Source organism: Oculina patagonica, chromosome 12, assembly GCF_052425735.1.
Source record: "Oculina patagonica isolate OP01 chromosome 12, crgOcupat, whole genome shotgun sequence".
In the NCBI taxonomy this organism is placed as follows: Eukaryota; Metazoa; Cnidaria; class Anthozoa; order Scleractinia; family Oculinidae; genus Oculina; species Oculina patagonica.
In genome coordinates this window covers 7,605,207-7,627,502 of record NC_135769.1, presented here as the reverse complement: position 1 = coordinate 7,627,502, position 22,296 = coordinate 7,605,207, and the positions used below count along the sequence as shown (strand labels likewise).

The window sequence follows — 22,296 nt, the reverse complement described above, 5'->3', positions numbered from 1 at the left end:
ATCTCGAACCTTTTTAGATTTCCCTTGAAGGTTTGAGTTATCGGGATTTGACTGTAGTCGATTTTTCTAAAAAAAAAAAATGCCTTCCCTGAAAACTAAACGGATAATTGTCATCCTGGCACGAGGTATCATTGTAATTTTTAAAAAATGCCCTTCATCAAGATTGTGTCAACTCATTTGGCAAATGGTTGTACGTATCCAAATTACCCTAGACTTGGGTGATCAGATTCTGATCCAGTCCAATACCGAGAGTAAGTGAAAGCCGAGCTACAGGCGAGTTTTTTTCAAAAGTACTCTCTATATGTAAAAAAAGAAGTCTATGACTGCTTACTGTTCCTTCTATAAAATAAACCCAACAAAAACCAATGAGAAGTCATAACCAGTAACCAATCAGAGCGCCAGTTATTTGATCAAAATTAAACAAAGTAAAATAATACCTCGCAGGTGTAACAAGAGTGACCAACGTTTAATTTCTCCTCAAAAATATATCAATTTATTGTCAAGCACAGTTGACAAAGACACTCACAATTATTAACTTGGCTAAGTGGTATTGTCTTGATGAAGTACTACCACCAATTTTCAGAACCAACCTGGTATTATTGTTTGTTAATCAGTGTGGAGAAGAATAAAATGGATATTGATGTAAGAGAAGGAGCCCAAAATACCTGTTTGAATCACATGCACTTTTTTTGCACTATTTGTTTTATGTTTTTTTTTTTTCAGCTATCGATGTGAATACTACGCTACGATAGAGCAGGTTTCAATTGAGTGTCGTAAAACCAAAACCAAAGTAATTACTCCGGCCAATCACAAAGGACACAGAAAAACCAGTGAACCAATCAAAACTCCAAGCAAATACATGCAGCCGGCACGAAGCACGGGAAAACGTGCGCAAGCGAGTCATGATTGGTTTTGGTTTTAGTTCTGATTGGCTGAGAAAGTGGCGCGAGATTTTTAAGCCAATCACTAAGCGTAGCAATGCAAAACCAAAGCAAACGCAATTAACTCTCGACACTCAAGTGAAAACTGCTCTATGTGCCAAATGATTCTTTTAAATAATTGTTTTGGTTTCACTAAGGCCCGAGCCAGACGTCACGAATTTCACATGAGTCGAACCTAATGCAAATGAGCCTGAAAACCTTTTGTTTTTGGTCATTTGCATTAGGTTCGGCTCATGTGAAATTCGACGTTTGGCCCGGGCCTAAGTTTCAGTACATTACTACCACTTTAAAAAAAGCTATGCATTGTGTCGTAATCATCCAGTGAGCTCTCCATAACGGCTTATTCAATTGTAACCATGGGTGCTCGAAGAAATGTCTATTCATTCGCGACTTGTTTATAACAAGAGGCAATGTTCACTTTTTCTACATCTGATCAGCAACTAGGGCAGGGCCGTAACCAGTCCTTTGCCAAAGTAAAGAGAGGCAAGATCGTGCAAGTGGGTTCTGGGGCATGCCCCTTCAGAAAAATTTGAAATCTGGAAGCTATAAATCTCTTTCAGAGACATTTTTCATGAGGTATTTCTAGAGAAAAATCAGTCTTTTTCCAACAAAACATATTTTATTTTTAATTTTGGGTAAACAATTAGACGAGGCAAGTACTTTGTCTTGCCTCTTGCTAGTTACGGCCCTGCAGGCTTTCTGACAGCGTTGCACGCTATACACTGTAGGAGCTAAGCTCCGTCACGGAAGATTCATTTAGGTCAGGGAATGCTAAAACGGATTTCTTGTGCTGCCACTACAGAACCAATACTAAAGCTAGTCAGTTCAATTCTCTGAAAGTACCGCCAAGATCCTCCGCGGTCCAGTGAAGCTCATTCTCGCATGCTGAGCCGCAAGGTTGTCAACAACGAGTACGTCACCATTACGCCAGCGAAAACCAACAGCGCATGACCAAGTGACGGCTCTTATGTGCTGAAGCACTGCGGGCTCGATTTCGCTGCCGTCGCCGTAGTAAGTCTGGCAAGAGTAGTGATGGGTAGGCAAATCAGAGCCCTTGAATCTAAAGAAGTAACAAAAAGAGTTACATAGCGTAAAAATATTCTAACAAATGAATATAAATAGAGAATCGTAACTAATTACTCTACAAAACTCTTTTTTCACATTAAACTCGGTGTGAGGAGTACTCCCTCAAATAAGCTATATAGAGTATGTGATGCGCCAAAAGGTATGATACTTTGAGCCGCTTTGGTCTAAGATAGGTATTTTTAACGTTTTTGTTTATCAGTCTCTTGGAAAGTGCGACTCAATTACATGGATTATTAAAAGCTACTCTCATTTGTTTACGCAAAGCGAAGAAGTTCCCCGATAGTAACTGGTCTGAAATAGGCGATCGACTTTTGGATCAGGTTAGAAGTAGGGTAGGGAATCACATATTTTGAACGGATTTAAGGTAAGGGGTTTCAAAAACCCCATTGCACACCCCGACCCAAGTTTTTTTTTTCTTTTTTGACTCGGCATTGACAAACTTTATGCCGTCGCGAGAATGCTCTTTAGAGGGACAGCATTTCGAAATTTACGACGGCGCAACCAAGCAGGATGCAAAACCCAGTATTTTTACTCTATTAGTCGACTTTGCTGCCAAAGTTGAGTTTATTCTTCATTTAATCGAAATTTTAGCAAAAAGAGGGGTTACTACAACACTGCAAATGACGCAAGCGATTCTCTAATAAGCCGACAAACGTTGCGTGACGAGCCAAAATATTGCATAGTAGGAGACTGGTGACTAATTGGTCACAACCCAACACAAATGGACTAAGCGGGACAAAAGAACCAACCTTGGCATCCCTTGTAAGTGCGAAGCATGATGGGATTGAATCTGGTTAAACCAGACAGTCTCCCCAGTCTCCGGGTGCTCGAGGAAGGCCGGCAGAACTTGCCAATAAAACAAAGCTCCGGAAGGCTCCCACTTATAACTGAAACCCTTCTGCTGCAGAAAATGTTCCGCTGTCTGAAATAATAAAAAGAAAATGTCCATGAGTAGTTCACTATATAGCGAATCTAGAAGCAGGGAAGCAGGGTTGGTGCAGTGGCGAGAGCGCTCGCCTCCCACCAATGTGGCCCGGGTTCGATTCCGGCCCGGTAACATATGTGGGTTGAGTTTGTTGTTGGTTCTCGCCTTGCTACGAGGAATTTTCTCCAGGTTCTCCGGTTTTCCTTCCTCCCGAAGAAAACAACATTTCCAAATTGCAATTCGACCTGGATATACGGGACCCACATGAAAACCAGCGCTGCTAGCTTGCGCTGATATGGCCATCTTAAATATAGCCATCTTTTTTAAGAAGGCATCATGCTTTATACGAATTAGCTCCAAACGTTTTATGAGCCTTCGAGACCCAAAATGAGATACCGGTAACTTAAATATTATAAGTAAATCAGTTTATTCAAGTGTCAGTGTTTTAAGCACTGTTGTGCTAATTGAGAACACTGTAAATCTGTGGAAACAAATATTGTAAATCAAACAGAAACTTGTTTAAAAAAATCCCAAATGGCAGGAGGCTGGTAGTCTACATACCTTTGGATCCTCTGTCATAAACACATCCTGCCAGGGAAGGTACGCACCAGGCCCTCGCGGAGGAGCGTAACGTACGTAACGCACCTTCTTGTCGGCGAACGTTTGAAGAACTTTTGGATCCAAACGAGAAAGTATGTCGGAGCTTTTAACCAGCGGCGTCTCTCCTCCACAGTCCTCTTCCGGTTCTTGTTGGCAGAAGAATAAAAGCTAATACATTAACAGAAAGTGTCAAAACTCAAAAGAAGAATGTCAAGACCTCAATTAACTTCTGATATGCATTTTCTTGATAAACCGACTCGGCGAATATTTCAAATTTGATCTGGTGGACAAAGGTAGGCAATAGTTGGTGGAGGGGGATGTGCGAGATCAACCTCGTCTCCAGGGCCTACTTCGCTTTCAAGATGGCGGCTGGACGATCCGCCGTTTTGTAAACTCGTAGCCGAGAAAACAGTGGGACGAGGTTGGTGCTAGGTTGTTTAGTGGTAGAACCTCTATGATTTTAAAATAACTTCCCCCTTCCCGGCCAACCCAATTCAACAAGTAACTGTTTTAGCAAAATTGTCTAGTTCTCTCTTTTTTGTTTAGAACGTTCAGACAAACTTTCTAAGAACACTATGGAATGCCGAGTCGTTGAAGACATAACTGGTTTCAACACATGGTAATGTAACCGTTTCTAAAAGATTTACAGTTAAGTTCTACTCGATTCTGATTGGATGAGAACAGCACGGTTAATCCCAAATTGTACTCGTAGGAGTAAAAGAAAAGTCTGTGTTCGAGCCTAGTGGCCCATCGTTTTGGAGCTTATTTTGGTTTCTTTAGCATGAAGCGACTACGAGTATTTCTATTTTCTCACTGCATGGGATGCTATTCCATCGCCGGGTTATCCCAAGCGTTATATTCGCCGGTACCCATTTTGCATACACCTTGGTGGAGAGAGGCACTATGAGAATATAGTTTCTTGCCCAAGAACACAACGCAGTGTCCCAGCCAGGGCTTGAACTCGGACCGCTCGATCCGAAGTACAGCGCACTAACCATTAGGGACGGATCATTATTTTTTGGAGGGGGGGGGGGGGGGGGTGAAAAATATTGAAAAAAATTGTCTGCAGGGCCTGGAAAGCAAAATAAATTGTTTGCAAACACGATATGTATAACAAAAAATAGTAAGAATTTCGAAAAAAAATGTTTGCAGAATTGCATAAACTAAAAAAAAGTATGCAGAGGAAAATTTTTCATCCCCCTCCCCCCTCCAAGAAATAATGGTCCGTCCCTTAGGCCACCGTGTTTCCCATACTCCGTAGGAGTACCAATAACTTTTTTTACCTTTGGTGGATACACTGGACTATAGGCCATCTCATTATGAGGTTCTATCACAGCTTGGGGCGGCTCGTCACTGGCTGTGTATGTCCCAGATTTGCTATCGAGTTCCTCCCGTTCCACCGCGCCACCTTGATACGTCATCCCTTTGTAACCGAGCCCTTGAGTCATTCTAGAAAAGTCAGCGGCAGTTTTCAGTGGGAGGTTTCGAAGCAAAACAGCACCGTAGTGCGAAAGGTTCTCTTGCAGATATTGCCTGCAGCTGATAATACAATCATCCATAGAGTGAAGACCGGGATTATCGACTCTGACGGCGTGCGGGAATGTTTCCGTAGGGGGTGATAACACTTCCGGGAAGCCTTCCCCGGTGGATCCCGGTAAAAACTCTTTGCCCGCCAGTCTTGAAGGTGTGTTAGGTTGGATTTCTGCTGGTTTTAACGTGGTGAGCTGCGGGCTCACATTGCTAAGTTCCTGTGCCCTTGTTGCTAGGGAACATGTTGGTGTGGTGCCCAGAAGAGAGGACTGGAACTGCAACCTCCGAAGGGATCTCAGCAGCATTTCTTGCAATCAGCTACGACAAACTACATTGAACAACGAAATACTCCAGTTAGATGAAAAAATGACACCATTGTCATCTTATCAGCATCTGCATTCTTCATATTGTTATATTGCGAATTATTTCCAGGGCAAAAATTTCCCATGCAAATTTTATTTATTTATTTATTCTAAAATAAAGAAGATTTAATAAAATTACTTTTTATTACGGAGAAAATGTATGGGACGCGAGATGTCGTAAAGGGATGATCTGAAACAAATCAATTAACAGAAAAATAACTAAATAAATAAATACAACAAATCCGCTTATTTTTTGGCTTTCACTCTCGAAGCCCGATACCTAACATTCGCTTAATATCGGATCAATATATCTCAGTGTGAACAAGCTTTAAAATAATGCAAGGCTGAACAAACAGCCGAGAATTTTTTCTTTTCAATTTTTTACATGTTGTAATACGGCCCAATATTTCGGTTAACAAAACTGCCTGATCAAAACGTTAACCAGAGGGCCCTTCTCACGATATATCCGTCGTCAGAACAGCCAAGTCGTTTCCTGTATTAAACCTTATATTTTTCAAAGGAATTTTTATGCCGCCAATAAGCCCCCTTGGCTATGAGATCCCCCAGTTTAGCCCACACAAAACCTCTTACAGAGTTGCCTAAGCACCAGCAATTTACGGTATTATTATTACTGACCCTTGACTTCCGATAGACTGATCAAAACAACCGGGGCTGATCACGATAAATAAAAGAAAGAATCTGGCACACGGGGGAAATCAATTACGCATACAATTTCTTTCACGCTGTTCTTCATGCGCGAACGGCAGTCATGAATAAAGAACGAGACTAACAAAATTGCTTGCATAATAAAAATCTGGGGTTCGATTTCCATGAACAGTCTCTAAGATTGAATGTTTAAAGGCATTTCCTTAAGGAACTAACGTGTGCCGGCGACGGCGCTCCGCCGCTTATGCACCCGCGAGCTTGTTAAAATTGCAAGACGAAATTAAACACCTCCCAGGCTAAGGTTTATTTTCGTCGCTACCGTGCGCGAAATGTCTTGTAGCAGTAGGTGTACACAAAATAAGTTCCCATTTCTTCAGTCGGTAATTTTAACAACAAAGAATTTTTCCGCCGCCGTTCCATCGTCAAAATTTGTGTACAAATGTACACTGGCAATAAAACCTTTCGGGAGCAGACTGGTCGATGGGATTCGTCGCTAGAAATGCAGATTTTATAAAATATCACGGTGCACAATGCAACAAAGCATAATACTGTACTTCCCTAGTAATATGTCACACGGCTGAAGTTACCTGAATTTCGTATTACGCAAAACTTACCTCCGAATTGATGCTCACTCGCAGCCAGCTGGGAATTTGATCAAGCTCAGGTAAAAAACGAAGATACCTTGTAAGAGGTTTCGAAATTGCACCGGTTTTGTTGCGCAATGCGAGCGTTCCACATCATGTTTTTCGTACAAACCGGTTTTTGTTTTGATGTGTGAAATGCTTTGTTAACTGGATTATGCATGTTACATATTCATAGAATACCCATATCATTAATTACATCAATTTATTTTGCAATACTTTTTGTCTGTGCAGACGTCTATAAGTATAGGCGGTTAGCACACTGCTTAATTTGGTATTGCAAGGAAATAAGAAGGTATCAATTACCCCGGTCAATTACCAAGAAGTGATGAAATATTCTTTGTCATCTATTAATAAGTTTTGAATGTCCAACCAAGGTTGAATCACGCGACTCAAACCGGAAAGCAGCCAGTCGTGATATTTTGAAATTGCAAAATTGCCCTTGAAACGAACCCGAAAGTTTCTTTATGTTGGCGCGTTTCTCACTGTGAAGGGTGTAAGCCAGAAGTGTTGAAGCACGTATTAAAAAAAAGCAAAAATTGTTTCGGCTGGTAGAGTATCGACGATCTTATTTAATATCCACGAACTAACTAGCCTGCGTTGCAGACGAACAAAACCCTGGGGCTTTGTTCGTCTACAACTCAGGCTACGATCTAACCGGACTTGAATTGCTCACCAGTTTTTGTTCGAAGACTGTTCTTTTGACGACCGGGAGCCCTGACGAAAGCGAATCAGGGAAATAATTTTGCCAGATTCTTCGTTCAAGAATTGTTCTATGCCTTGTGTAAATTAATCCCGGGATTAATGCATACCAGTCTCTGGTCTCGGGATTGGTTTCCTCTGCACAAAGTCTCGGGCTCGGATTTTCTAAAATCATTCGACACAAGTCTCGGTCTTGGATTATCAAATAAGAGCCTAGCTCAGAATTTTACCATTTGATACCCTGGTGTTTTTCTATGTTTTTCAAAGTAACTTCTCTCGTAAGTGATCACTCAAGTGTCACTTAAATAAAAAATATACAATTGCTCACATTACCGTGATATAACATTGCCTTATCATGACAAAGATCTCGAATAGAAATTCCAGCGATGATATATGGTTGGCGAGAACTGAAATAATTAGCTTTATGCGGCCACGTTATGCTAATAGCTCTGGAAAGCGACTAGCCGGCTACTAGCTTCTACAGGAAATACTGTTTTGGCGAGCGTTTGGTCGCTTACGAACGCCAATTCACGTAAACGACCAGCTCTACTTACGACTACTTTTTCAAATTTTCGAGGTGGTCGCTTCGGGAAACTTCGACTGTAGGATTCGTCGCTTGAAATACAGATTTAAAATAGCTCAGTGCACAGCTAAGCACAATATCACTAATATCGTGATTAAATTCTCACCGCAGCAATCACCTGATTTCCAAAGTTTACTTATTAATATTACGGGTTGCAAAACTTACGTATTTAACTTTGATACCAACTCAAGGCCAGAGAATCTCGTGAAGGTCGCTGTAGTATCACCAAGATACCTTGCTAACGATTTCGAAATTTGACCACTTTTATTGCGCAAAGCGGTCGATGCATATCGTGTAATTCGAACAAACCGGTTGTTTTGATGCCCGGAATGCTTTGTAACTCGATTACAATTATGCATGATACATACATGTATTCATTTCATACCGGCGGGCAGTTTTTTTTACGCCCACTTCAAGATGGCCGCCACTTACGGTCGTCGACTGGTAACTAGTACTGGTTAGCCTGCTATGCACTCCGGTTAGCCTACTATTCCGCATTTCGGTTAGCCTACTATGAACTCTGGTTAGCCTACTATTCACTTCGGTTAGCCTACAATGCACTCTGGTTAGCCTACTATTCACTTCGGTTAGCCTACTATGCACATCGGTTAGCCTAATATGCACTTTGGTTAGCCTGTTTACGGTTAGCTATCGATATTTGTAAGGGAAACACGATATATAGTTAAAATTTACGAATTCTGGGAGCCGGCTCCCGGTGGCGTAGCGGTATCACACTCGCTCTTCACGCTCTTCAGGCAGACGACCCGAGTTCGATTCCACCCCGAATTTCATAAAATTCGAAAAAAAGGGCGGGCGGTGGCATTATTCGTTTGCGCAAAAACGTCTAATTTTAATTAGGAGTGCGTGGACAGGCTGTCAGTTTGCATGCTGTTTGGTATTGCGAGGAAGTAAGAAGTCAGTATAAGAACTGGGGTCTTTTGCTTGCTTGTTTAAAACATTTGAGAAATAATTTGATAGTCAAACAGACTATAAATCCACCTTTCATTCCGATTTATCTGCAATAATCCACATAAATGTTCACCGAAATGAAACAACGGGCACAGCCCGGGGCGACGGGCTGACTTAAGTGAAACAGCAAGCATTTATGGCATAAAAACAACGGATTATCGTGCCTTGATCACCGGAAATCAATCACAACCAAGTTATATGCGGGGTTGATTAGCCTGCCACTGAGGAGTGCCACACAAGACAGCTGGGGAGGGGTGGTGGGGGGGGGGGGGGTTGACAAAGACAGCTGGGAAACTTGGGGCTGGGGGACATGGAGCCTGGACTTACCACTCCCCGTTCCTTTTACTCCCGGATTCCTCCCCCTCCCCCCCCCCCCCCACTTCTTAAATGGTAATGGTTCCCGCAATTTCTCTATTGCAAAATATTAAGCAATATTACAATTTAATTGTGTAGTTCTCCCGCTTGCCGGCACCTTGGGAATGCCTTGAGTCAGTGTACCATTCTCACTCTAATTGTAATTATGCCGCGTGTATAAGATATGGGAAAAGGTTGTGGACAAGGCAATGAACAGCTGGGTACGAAAGCTGTGTGTAACGTCGCCGTAGGGGAGGTGGGTGGGTCGAAAATTCGTCCGGTCTTCCCGGCTCACCTTTGGGTCATAAGCACGAGCTGCCAAAACCCCGAGAACGAGTCGGCGAGCCGGAGCTTCGCTAGCCGACTCGTTCTCGACAAACAGGGTTATGTAAACAACGCAACGTACACTCCGGAATTCCACGTCATTATTAAGGATGAGAACAGCACCCCTATACCCCAAGAATACCACCCCTCTTCCCACCTCGTCTCCTGCTACAACGTCTACTGCTACTCCCATTTTATTACTCCTACCTTTTTCTTCAGTCACATGATAAAGCATTCCCCTTAGCGTGCTTTGGAAGAGGACGAATTCTGAGAGTTAGTCAGCATCCAGTAAGACAATCAGGAGGGCAGGCTTTGACCAACTGACGGGGGGTTGAAAAATCCTTTGCAAATTCACAGTAGACAATTTTTTGCATCTTTTAGGTATCTCTGACGATTCTTGTGGGGTAGCTATTTCAGATTTTATCTCCCACCCATTCTTATCAGAGTTATAGCATTCAACTCTTATATGTCGCAGTTTGCAATTTTGCCAGGCCTCACAAATCATAAAGCCAACAGCATACAGAATGTCATCAACGGACACGAGGTTCTTTAAAGCTTCTGGTCTTACGTTAAAGCACTTTTAAGAAAATAAACTGGCATTCATTTAATACTTCATCGTACCTCACACGCCGATAGAGCAGGTTTCAATTGAGTGTCGTACCAACCAAAGTAATTACTCCGGCCAATCACGGACACAGACAAACCAGTGAACCAATCAAAACTCCAAGCAAATACATCAGCCGCACGGCACGGAACGTGCGCAACGAGTCACGATTGGTTTTGGTTTTAGTTCTGATTGGCTGAGAAAGGGCGCGAGATTTTTACCAATCACTAAGCGTAACAATGCAAAACCAAGGCAAACGCAATTAACTCTCGACACTCGTGAAAACTGCTCTATGTGCCATGTCTTTTAAATTTTTTGGTTTCACTAGGCTCGGGCCAAACGTCAATTTCATGAGTCGAACCTAATGAAATGAGCTGAAAACCTTTTGTTTTTGGTATTTGCATTGGTTCGACTCATGTGTCGTCGTTTGGCCCGGGCCTAAGTTTCAGTACATTACTACCACTTTACACAAAGCTATGCATTGTGTCCTAATCATCCAGTGAGCTCTCCATAACGGCTTATTCAATTGTAACCATGGATGCTCGAAGAAATATCTTTCATTCGCGACTTGTTTATACAGGGCAAGTTCACTTTTTCTACATCTGATCAGCAACTAGGGCAGGGCTGTAACCAGACCTTTCTCATATGACGGGTCTTCTTGGTTCTGGGGATGCCTCCAGAAAAATTTGAAATCTAGAAGCTGTAAATCTCTTTCAGAGACATTTTTCTGAGTATTTCTTGGAATATCTTTTTCCAACAAAATATTTATTTTTTTATTTTATTTTGGTCCGCTCCTTGTCTTCCTCTTCTTTCGGCCCTGCAGGCTTTCTGACAGCGTTCACGCTATACACTGTAGGAGCTAGCTCCGTCACGAGATTCATTTGTCGGGGTGCAAAACTGTCTTGTGTGCCACTACAGAAAATACTAAAGCTATCCTTCAATTCTCTGAGTACTGCTCTGGCCTTTCTCGCATGCTGAGCAGCAAGGTTGTCAACAAAAGTACGTCACTACGCCAGCGAAACACAGCGCTGCAGTGCGCTCTTGTGCTGGCACTCGGGCTCGTCCGCGTCGCCGTAGTGGTCTGAGAGTAGTGTGGGTGGTAATCGGCCCTTGAATCTAAGTACGAGTTATAGCGAAATTCTACATGGTCGTAACTAATTACTCTACAAACTCTTCTTTTTTACATTAACTCGGTGCGAGGGTACTCCCTCAATACTATTGGTTGTGGGCGCCAAGGTTGTTTTGGCCGCTTTGGTCTAGATGGTATTTTTAACGGTTTTGTTTATAGTCTCTTGGGTGCCACTCATACTCGTTATTGCTACTCTCATTTTTTACGCGCGAAGAGTTCCCGTAGACTGGTCTGAATGGCGTCGACTTTTGGATAGGTTAGAGTAGGGTAGGGAATCACATATTTTGAACGGATTTTAGGTAAGGGGTTTCAGAACCCATTACACACCCCGACCCATTTTCGGGGAGACCCCCTCCCCCGTTTTTTTCTTTTTTGACTCGGCATTGACAAACTTTATGCTATTAATGTTCGCGTCGCGAGAATGCTTTTAGAGGGACAGCATTTCCAATTTACGACGGCGCAACCAAGAGGTGATAAAAACCAGATTTTTACTCTTTATCGACTTTGCTGTCTGGTTTGTTCTTCATTTATCGTTTTCAGGGGGACTACAACACTGCAACGGCATGATTCTCTTAGCCGACAAACGTTGCGTGACGAGCCAATTGGCAGCGTAGGAGACTAGTATCTTGGTCCAGTCAACCCAACACAAATGACTAAAGCGGGACAAAAGAACAACCTTGGCATCCCTTGTAGTGCGAGCATGTGGGATTGAATCTGGTTAAACCAGACAGTCTCCCCAGTCTCCGGGTGCTCGAGGAAGGCCGGCAGAACTTGCCAATAAAACAAAGCTCCGGAGGCTCCCACTATAATGCCCTTCTGCTCGAATGTTCCGCTGTCTGAAAAATGTCCATGGTAGTTCACTATATAGCGAATCTAGAGCAGGGAAGCAGGGTTGGTGCAGTGGCGAGGCGCTCGCCTCCCACCAATGTGGCCCGGGTTCGATTCCGGCCAGGTAACATATGTGGGTTGAGTTTTTTGTTCGTTCTCGCCTTGCTACGGGTTTTTCTCCAGGTTCTCCGGTTTTCTTCCTCCCGCTTTCCATTCTTCGCCTGGATTCGGGACCCACTCAGCGCTGCTCTTCGCTGGTTTTACATCTTTTTTCTCTTTTACTCTCTCGTTTCGCCTGCGAGACTCAAGTACCGGTAAGTATTTTTGTCTTTTTTCACTTTTGCTTGCATGTTCTGTCATTTAAGAAACTTTTACACGGCAGGAGGCTGGTAGTCTACTCCTTTGATCCTCTTCATCCTCCTCGTCCACGCCCTCGCGGAGGAGCGTAACGTACGTACGCACCTTCTTTCGGCGAAGTTTAGAACTTTTGATCAAACAGAAATTGTCGGAGCTTTTACACGGCGTCTCTCCTCCACATCCTCTTCCGTTCTTGTTGGCAGGAAGCTAAGACATAACAGAAAGTGTAAAATCAAGAGATGTACTCTTTTCTTTCTTTTCTTGTCTCGGCGTTTTTGATCTGGTCCAGGTAGTTTGGTGGAGGGGGATGTGCGAGATCAACTCTCTCCGCCTCTCGCTTTCGTGGCGGCTGGACGATCCGCCTTTTGTAAACTCGTAGCCGAGAAAACAGTGGGACGAGGTTGGTGCTGGTGAGTGGTGAACCTTATATTTTATACTTCCCCCTTCCCGGCCAACCCATTAACAGTAACTGTTTTAGCATTGTCTTTCTCTTTTTTTTTTGAACGTTCAAAAACTTTCTAGAACACTATGATGCGTCGTTGAAGACAGGTAATGTAACCGTTTCTTAAGATTTACAGTTTTCTACTCGATTCTGATTGTGGAAGCACGCTTATCCAATTTATCGTAGGGTAGATCTGTGTCGGCCTAGTGGCCCATATTGGCTATCTGGTTATTTAGCTGGGTCGAGTATTTCTATTTTCCCACTGATGGGTGCTATTTCATCGCCGGGTTATCCCAAGCGTTATATTCGCCGGTATCCATTTTGTATACACCTGGGTGGAGAGAGGCACTATGAGAGTAAAGTGTCTTGCCCAAGAACACAACGCAGTGTCCCACCAGGGCTTGAACCGGACCGCTCGATCCAGAGTACAGCGCACTAACCATTAGGGACGGATCATTATTTTTTGGAGGGGGGGGGGGGGTGTAACATATTGAAAAAAATTGTTTGCAGGGCCTGGAAAGCAAAATAAATGTTTGCAAACACGATATGTAAACAAAAATAGTAGATTGAAAAAATGTTTGCAGTTGCATAAAAAAAAAGTAGAGGAATCTCCAGGAAATCTCCCCCCCCCCCTCCAGAATAATGTCCGTCCCTTAGGCCACCGTGTTTCCCACTCCGTAGGAGTACAATAACTTTTTTACCTTTGGTGGATACATGGACTATAGGCCATCTCATTGTGGGTTCTATCACAGCTTGGGGCGGCTCGTCACTGGCTGTGTATGTCCCAGATTTGCTTCGGTTCCTCCCTTCCACCCGCCACCTTGATACGTCATCCCTTTGTAACCGAGCCCTTGAGTCATTCTCGAAAAGTCAGCGGCAGTTTTCAGTGGGAGGTTTCGAAGCAAAACAGCACCGTAGTGCGAGGTTCTCCTGCAGATATTGCCTGCAGCTGATAATACAATCATCCATAGAGTGAAGTCCGGGATTATCGACTCTGACGGCGTGTGGAAATGTTTCCGTAGGGGGTGATAAGACTTCCGGGAAGCCTTCCCCGGTGGATCCCGGTAAAAACTCTTTGCCCGCCAGTCTTGAAGGTGTGTTTGGTTGGATTTCTGCTGGTTTTAACGTGGTGAGCTGCGGGCTCACATTGCTTTGCTCCTGTGCCCTTGTTGCTAGGGAACATGTTGGTGTGGTGCCCAGAAGAGAGGACTGGAACTGCAACCTCCGAAGGGATCTCAGCAGCATTTCTTGCAATCAGCTACGACAAACTACATTGAACAACGAAATACTCCAGTTAGATAAAAAAAATGAACTATTGTCATCTTATCAGCATCTGCATTCTTCATATTGTTATATTGCAAATTATTTCAGGGCAAAAATTTCCATGCAAATTTTATTTATTTATTTATTCTAAAATAAAGAAGATTTAATAAAATTACTTTTTATTACGGAGAAAATGTATGGGACGCGAGATGTCGTAAAGGGATGATCTGAAACAAATCAATTAACAGAAAAATAACTAAATAAATAAATACAACAAATCCGCTTATTTTTTGGCTTTCACTCTCGAGCCCGTTACCTAACATTCGCTTAATATCGGATCAATATATCTCAGTGTAAACAAGCTTTAAAATAATGCAAGGCGAAAAAAGCCGAATTTTTTCTTTTCATTTTTTAATTTGTAACGGCCCAATATTTCGGTTAACAAAACTGCCTGATAAATTAACAGAGGGCCCTTCTCACGATATAAGTCGTCAGGGAGCCAGTCGTTCCTGTATTAAACTCATATTTTTCAAAGGAATTTTTATGCCGCCAATAAGCCCCCTTGGCTATGGTCCCCCAGCCCACAAAACCTCTTAATTGCTAAGCACCAGCAATTTACGGTATTATTATACTGACCCTTGACTTCCGTGACTGATAAAAACCGGGGCTGATATCGATAAAAAAAGAAAGAATCTAAACGGGGAAAAAAACGCAAAAATTTCTATACACTTTCTTCATGCGCGAACGGCAGTCATGTGAAGAACGAGACTAAAATGCTTGATATAAAAATCTGGGTCGATTTCGTCTCTTTGTGTTTAGGCAAGAACTAACGTGTGCCGGCGACGGCGCTGCCGCTATCACCGGAGCTCAGAATGCAAGACGAAATTAAAATCTCCCAGGCTAAGGTTTATTTTCGTCGCTATCGTGCGCGAATGTCTTGTAGCAGTAGGTATACACAAAATAAGTTCCCATTTCTTCAGTCGGTAATTTTAACAAAAAGAACTTCTCCGTCGCCGTTTCTTCAAAATTTGTGTACAAATGTACACTGGCAATAAACTTCTCGGGAGCAGACTCATCGATGGGATTCGTCGCTAGAAATGCAGATTTTTTAAAATATCACGGTGCACAATGCAACAAGATAATACTTACTTCCCTAGTAATTGTAACGCTGAAGTACCTGAATTTCGTATTACGCAAAATACCTCCGAATTGATGCTCACTCGCAGCCAGCTGGGAATTTGATCAAGCTCAGGTAAAAAAAAGAAGATACCTTGTAAGAGGTTTCGAAATTGCACCGGTTTTGTTGCGCAATGCGAGCGTTCCACATCATGTTTTTCGTACAAACCGGTTTTTGTTTTGATGTGTGAAATGCTTTGTTAACTGGATTATGCATGTTACATATTCATAGAATACCCATATCATTAATTACATCAATTTATTTTGCAATACTTTTTGTCTGTGCAGACGTCTATAAGTATAGGCGGTTAGCACACTGCTTAATTTGGTATTGTAAGGAAATAAGAAGGTATCAATTACCCCGGTCAATTACCAAGAAGTGATGAAATATTCTTTGTCATCTATTAATAAGTTTTGAATGTCCAACCAAGGTTGAATCACGCGACTTCAAACGGGAAAGCAGCCAGTCGTGATATTTTGAAAATTGCAAAATTGCCCTTGAAACGAACCCGAAAGTTTCTTTATGTTGGCGCGTTTCTCACTGTGAAGGGTGTAAGCCAGAAGTGTTGAAGCACGTATTAAAAAAAAGCAAAAATTGTTTCGGCTGGTGAGTATCACGATCTATACTTGTGCAGACGAACAAAACCCTGGGGTTTGTTCGTCTGCAACTCAGGCACGATCTACCGGACTTGATGGCTCACAGATTGTAGTCGAAGACTGTTCTTTTGACGACCGGGAGCCCTGACGAAAGCGAATAGGGAAATAATTTTGCCAGATTCTTCGTTCAAGAATTGTTCTATGCCTTGTGTAAATTATCCCGGGATAATGCATACCAGTCTCTGGTCTCGGGATTGGTTTCCTCTGCACAAAGTCTCGGGCTCGGTTTTTCTAAAATCATTCGACACAAGTCTCGGTCCGTGGATTATCAATGAGCCTAGCAGATTTTACCATTTGAACCCTGGTGTTTTTCTATGTTTTCAGAACTTCTCTGTAAGTGATCACTCAGGTCACTAAATAAAAAATATAAATTCTCACATTACCGTGATATAAATTGCCTTATCATAAAATCTCGACACGTGATATATGGTTGGCGAGAGAGTGACCCTAAAATTTTTATGCGGCCACGATGTATTCTGGAAAGCGACTAGCCGGCTACTAGCTTCTACAGGAAATACTTTTTGGCGAGCGTTTGGTCGCTTACGAACGCCATTCACGTAAACGACCAGCTCTACTTACGACACTTTTTAAATTTTCGAGGTGGTCGCTTCGACTTCACTGTAGGATTCTCGCTTGAAAAGTAATAGCTCAGTGACAGCTAAGACATAACTATTCGTGTTATACCGTGTCACCTGATAAACTTATTATTACGGGTTGCAACTTACTATTTAACTTTGATACACTCAGGCCAGAGAATCTCTGGTCGCTGAGTCACAAACCTTGCTAACGAATAACTTTTATTGCGCAGCGGTCGTGCAATCTCAAACCGGTTGTTTTGATGCCCGGGCTTGTAACTCGATTAATTGCTGATACATACATTATTCATTTCATACCGCGGGCAGTTTTTTTTTACGCCCACTTCTGGCCGCCACTACGGTCGTCGACTGGAACTAGTCTGGTTAGCCTGCTTGCCTCCGGTAGCCTACTATTCCGCCGGTTAGCCTACTATGAACTCTGGTTAGCCTACTATTCACTTCGGTTAGCCTACATCACTCTGGTTAGCCTACTATTCACTTCGGTTAGCCTACTATGCACATCGGTTAGCCTAATATGCACTTTGGTTAGCCTGTTTACGGTTAGCTATCGATATTTGTAAGGGAAACACGATATATAGTTAAAATTTACGAATTCTGGGAGCCGGCTCCCGGTGGCGTAGCGGTATCACACTCGCTCTTCACGCTCTTCAGGCAGACGACCCGAGTTCGATTCCACCCCGAATTTCATAAAATTCGAAAAAGGGCGGGCGGTGGCATTATTCGTTTGCGCAAAGACGTCTAATTTTAGGAGTGCGTGGACAGGCTGTCAGTTTGCATGCTGTTTGGTATTGCGAGGAAGTAAGAAGTCAGTATAAGAACTGGGGTCTTTTGCTTGCTTGTTTAAAACATTTGAGAAATAATTTGATAGTCAAACAGACTATAAATCCACCTTCTCATTCCGATTTATCTGCAATAATCCACATAAATGTTCACCGAAATGAAACAACGGGCACAGCCCGGGGCGACGGGCTGACTTAAGTGAAACAGCAAGCATTTATGGCATAAAAACAACGGATTATCGTGCCTTGATCACCGGAAATCAATCACAAGATCACAACCAAGTTATATGCGGGGTTGATTAGCCTGCCACTGAGGAGTGCCACACAAGACAGCTGGGGAGGGGTGGTTGACAAAGACAGCTGGGAAACTTGGGGCTGGGGGACATGGAGCCTGGACTTACGACTCCCCGTTTCTTTTACTCCCGGATTCCTCCCCTCCCCCCCCCCCCACTTCGTAATGGTAATGGTTCCCGCAATTTCTCTATTGTAAAATATTAAGCAATATTACAATTTAATCGTGTAGTTCTCCCGCTTGCCGGCACCTTGGGAATGCCTTGAGTCAGTATACCATTCTCACTCTAATTGTAATTATGCCGCGTGTATAAGATATGGGAAATGGTTGTGGACAAGGCAATTAACAGCTGGGTACGAACAGCCGTGTGAAACGTCGCCGAAGGGGAGGTGGGTGGGTCGAAAATTCGTCCGGTCTTCCCGGCTCACCTTTGGGTCATAAGCACGAGCTGTCGAAACCCCCAGAACGAGTCGGCGAGCCGGAGCTTCGCTAGCCGACTCGTTCTCGACAAACAGGGTTATGTAAACAACGCAACGTACACTCCGGAATTCCACGTCATTATTAAGGATGAGAACAGCGCCCCTATACCCCAAGAATGCCACCCCGTCTCCTGCTACTACGTCTACTGCTACTCCCATTTTATTACTCCTACCTTTTTCTTCAGTCACATGATAAAGCATTCCCCTTAGCGTGCTTTGGAAAAGGACGACTTCTGAGTGTTAGTCAGCATCCAGTAAGACAATCAGGAGGGCAGGCTTTGACCAACTGACGGGGGGTTGAAAAATCCTTTGCAAATTCACAGTAGACAATTTTTTGCATCTTTTAGGTATCTCTGACGATTCTTGTGGGGTAGCTATTTCAGATTTTATCTCCCACCCATTCTTATCAGAGTTATAGCATTCAACTCTTATATGTCGCAGTTTGCCATTTTGCCAGGCCTCACAAATCATAAAGCCAACAGCATACAGAATGTCATCAACGGACACGAGGTTCTTTAAAGCTTCTGGTCTTACGTTAAAGCACTTTTAAGAAAATAAACTGGCATTCATTTAATACTTCATGGAACAGAGAGATTATCACAGTTTTTAGAGTCAATTGAGTCTATAGCATCCTTTACAAGATCCAAACAACTTTCACTGTCCTTCGCCAGATCATTTGTCACGACATCACTTATCAAAAAGTCACGCGATAAATAAAGGGAGTCGAACGTGACGAAATATTAAACTCGACAACTTTTTCTTTTACTTCTTTTTGTCGTGATCAATCCATGCCAGAATTTAAACACGTCTTCCTCGGAGCTGATTTCATCACTTGAAATTCACATTTCAAATTCCTTGCTTGACATATTCAAAACATCTTCCCAGTTCACTGCGTACACGGCGGTGAAATTTGCAAGGATGTACAATTTCTTGGTCTTGAAAAGAAATTCCCCCCATTGATATTTTTCACAGAAATGATAAGTTGAAATTTAATTTGAAATATTTCAACTTCTGTGCTAAAACTCCCTCAGCGAGAGGTTTTAGTTTCTGAAGTAACAAGTAATCACCCATATTTTACGATCAGGTCTTGGGTAGTGTAAATAAACTCCAGTGTAGGCCACAACAGACTCGCCAATCGCACTACTCCTTCGTTAGACTCTTTCATGTCGCTGTTTCGCAGCTTTTCAAAAGAAAAGACTTGCTTCTAAAAGAACTTTTCTGTGAGCTATGAACTCCTTGCCATCTCCGGCCACCAAAACAACGTCGCATGGCTGATCGAGTGTGCCTTTGCTTGGACTTGGGGTATAGATTTGCTAAGAATTATCCAGTTGTATAAGCCTGTCATCTTGTCCAAATGATAGAAGTGTATCTATCAAAACTTTACGGGAGTCGTTGCTCTGTCATGATATTGTGCACGGTGTTGCTAACAATCAGAGACGAGATCAGAAACCACCATGTATATCTGTACGATGTTATCATACACACTGTTGTGTGTGTGTAAGTGTTGTTTTGTGCGCGGTGCGCTCGTGAATCTCTTCTTACACGCGCACGTGTGAGATTGCATGTACCTGTGTTTATGTTGTAAGAGTGTGTTACATGTAACACGAAAAAAAAATCGTGCAGAAAAACATGGTGGTTTCTGATCTCGTCTCTGATTGGTAGCAACACCGTGTACAATAACAAGACAAGGCAACGACTTGCATAAATAAAAGTTTTGGGCATTACATATAAGATGGCAGGCTTCAAAAGTTATGACAACTTTGAGCAGATTTATACTTCAAGTCCAAGCATAAAAGAGCGCTAAATGAATGAAGTATGTTTATGCCGGGAGACAAACTCGATCAGCCATGCGACGTTGTTTTGGTGGTCGAAGATGGCAAGGAATTCAAAGCTCACCGAAATGTTCTTAGAGAGGCAAGTCCTTTCTTCGAAAAGCTGCTGAACAGCGATTTAAAGGAGTCTTCAAAAGAAGGAGTAGTTCGGTTGGAGATGTTCAGCGAGTCTGTTATGGCGGCTACACTGGAGTTTATTTACACTGGTCATGTTCAGATTTTGGCTGAAGACAATGCCCGAGACCTGATCGTAATGGCCGATTACTTGTCACTTGAGAGGCTAAAAACTCTTGTTGAGGAAGTTTTAGAACAGAAGTTGAATGTTTCCAATTGTATTTCAACTTATTATTTTTCTGAAAGATATCAATGCCAAGTACTTCTTTCCAAGAGTAAGAAATTCATTTTTGCAAATTTCACCGCCGTGTACGCAGCGAACCGGGAAGATGTCTTGAATATGTCGAGCAAGGAAGTTGAAATGTGGATTTCAAGTGATGAAATAGATGTAAGAGCCGAGGAAGATGTGTTTAAGATCATCCTAGCATGGATTGATCATGACAAGAACAAACGAAAGAAATATTTTGCCGAGTTATTTTGTCACGTTCGACTCGTTTATGTATCGCGTGACTTTTTGATCAGTGATGTCGTGACAAATGATCTGGTGAAAGAGAATGGAGGCTGTTTCGGTCTTGTAAAGGATGCTATACATTCAATAGACTCCAAAAACTATGATTATCTCTCTGTTTCACCCAGAAAGTCCCTTGAGACTCCAATCATATTAACGCTTACGGATGACGAGATGTTTTGCTATTATCCTGAGGAGGATTGCTTGTATTGCTTCGGCAAGATGAACCAACGTATCAATCCAGTCCTCTTTCACAGAGTAGTTGCTTGCCACGGTAAACTTTATGCTTTTAAATCTTCTTTTCGGTTAAAAGAGAGCAGACAGCAGGTATTAAAATGCTACAATCCATACTCAAACAGATGGATGGTATTACCATTCTTGCAAGAAAACAGAGCTTTGCAAGACATATTTGTTAGAAATAAAGAAGATGAATTGTATGCTTTGTTGTCGGAACGATCCACGAACTTGAATGTTTCTATCATCTCAAAGTACAATCCCCTATCGAACTCATGGGAAGATGTGTCAACATTTGATTCTTTTGAGTTAAGGCGAGATATTTGCATTGTAGCCAAAGGCAATTTTATTTATTTTATTGGCGGCGCAAAAGAGTTTCATGAGTCAATGAGCGATGTTTGTGATGTCGATAGATACGACTTTAGCAAAAACCAGTGGGACAAAGTAGCTGACATTCGAGTAGCGAGAAGTAACGCTTATGGAGTTGCGGCGAGAGGGAAAATTTTCATTGCTGGTGGAAAATATAATGGGCAAATCCTGCATGGAGGCATTGAATGTGAAGTGTACGATGAAACATTAAATGAATGGCAGTTTATTAAATACTTTAACAATTTTCTGCACTCACTCAAGAACCTCTTGTCCATTGATGACATGCTGTATGCTTTGGACATTATATCGTGTGGGGCCAGCTTGCAGAAAGAGGGCGGATGCAAACGGCGACATATTATAGTTGATTGCTATAACTTTGAAAAGAATGAATTCGAGATAAAATATATAAACTCTATATCCGACGGCAGGAGAATGTTGTCAACAGATGCTAAGGCTTGTTCGTTGAGAATTTTTAAAGGATTTTTCAACTCTCGTCATCTGGTCAAAACCTACACTCCCAAATGCAAATGTCCTCGTTGGATTCAGACTTCTTTCTCTCCCGGACACGTGGTACGCCAACGGCATTGCTCCATTTTGTAACTGAAAAAGATGCAACCAGGCCTCCTGAAACTCATATTCTTTGTAATTATTTTTGTAATCCAGTTGTTATTAAAACCCTTCCTCTCGAAAGAAGGTCACTGTTTTCTTTTAACCAGGTGGGGTCTGGTGCCCCCGGTTCATAATCTACCTTCGTTTTTTTTTTTGTTGTTGTTGTTGTTTTTTTTTTTGTTTGTTTTTTTTTGTCGGTAGGTTATTGAAGCCCACGTATGTTGATTGGCTTAAAACTGGTCATCTATTATCACCCACTTGAAAATGCCTCGATGGGGGAAGGGGAATGGGACAGAGGATGTGCTTTAAATTCCTTGCCACTTGAGGGATTAAAATTACATGCGT

The 22,296-nt window shown here is 42.5% G+C and overlaps 2 protein-coding genes and 1 pseudogene across 5 annotated transcripts; 1 reads left to right on the top strand and 2 right to left on the bottom strand.

Annotated features, from left to right (window-relative positions):
- Window positions 1–445: 445 nt before the first annotated feature.
- Window positions 446–8,374, bottom strand: LOC144631936 (dapdiamide synthesis protein DdaC-like). 3 transcript variants are annotated; one of them, XM_078490510.1, is made up of 5 exons: window positions 8,202–8,374; window positions 4,836–5,410; window positions 3,514–3,720; window positions 2,777–2,949; window positions 446–2,001 (listed from the first exon to the last, which is right to left on the bottom strand). In XM_078490510.1, exons 2-5 carry the CDS (start codon window positions 5,385–5,387, stop codon window positions 1,767–1,769), a joined length of 1,167 nt encoding a protein of 388 aa, XP_078346636.1. In that variant the 5' UTR covers window positions 5,388–5,410; window positions 8,202–8,374; the 3' UTR covers window positions 446–1,766. The 3 variants fall into 3 exon arrangements, with proteins under 3 accessions (XP_078346636.1, XP_078346638.1, XP_078346637.1); XM_078490512.1 differs by lacking the exon at window positions 8,202–8,374 and adding an exon at window positions 7,428–7,627; XM_078490511.1 differs by lacking the exon at window positions 8,202–8,374 and adding an exon at window positions 6,725–6,983.
- Window positions 8,375–12,735: 4,361 nt separating this feature from the next.
- LOC144633371 (uncharacterized) lies at window positions 12,736–15,734 on the bottom strand (annotated as a pseudogene). Its single transcript, XR_013567054.1, has 3 exons — window positions 15,509–15,734; window positions 13,745–14,311; window positions 12,736–12,808 (listed from the first exon to the last, which is right to left on the bottom strand). The product of XR_013567054.1 is annotated as an uncharacterized LOC144633371 (transcript).
- Window positions 15,735–19,969: 4,235 nt separating this feature from the next.
- Window positions 19,970–22,042, top strand: LOC144631302 (kelch-like protein 41a). The gene has a single exon (XM_078489711.1). It carries the CDS (start codon window positions 20,101–20,103, stop codon window positions 21,940–21,942), a length of 1,842 nt encoding a protein of 613 aa, XP_078345837.1. The 5' UTR covers window positions 19,970–20,100; the 3' UTR covers window positions 21,943–22,042.
- The last annotated feature ends 254 nt before the right edge of the window (window positions 22,043–22,296 follow it).

Excerpts from the sequence above, each read along its gene's own strand:
- LOC144631936 (XM_078490510.1), bottom strand. The coding sequence starts at position 5,387 with ATGCTGCTGAGATCCCTTCGGAGGTTGCAGTTCCAGTCCTCTCTTCTG. Across the intron at positions 3,721-4,835 it reads GTCCAGTGTATCCACCAAAG|CTTTTATTCTTCTGCCAACA; the intron begins GTAAAAAAAGTT and ends TTAATGTATTAG. Across the intron at positions 2,002-2,776 it reads CACTTACAAGGGATGCCAAG|ATTCAAGGGCTCTGATTTGC; the intron begins GTTGGTTCTTTT and ends TTACTTCTTTAG.
- LOC144631302 (XM_078489711.1), top strand. The coding sequence starts at position 20,101 with ATGTTTATGCCGGGAGACAAACTCGATCAGCCATGCGACGTTGTTTTG.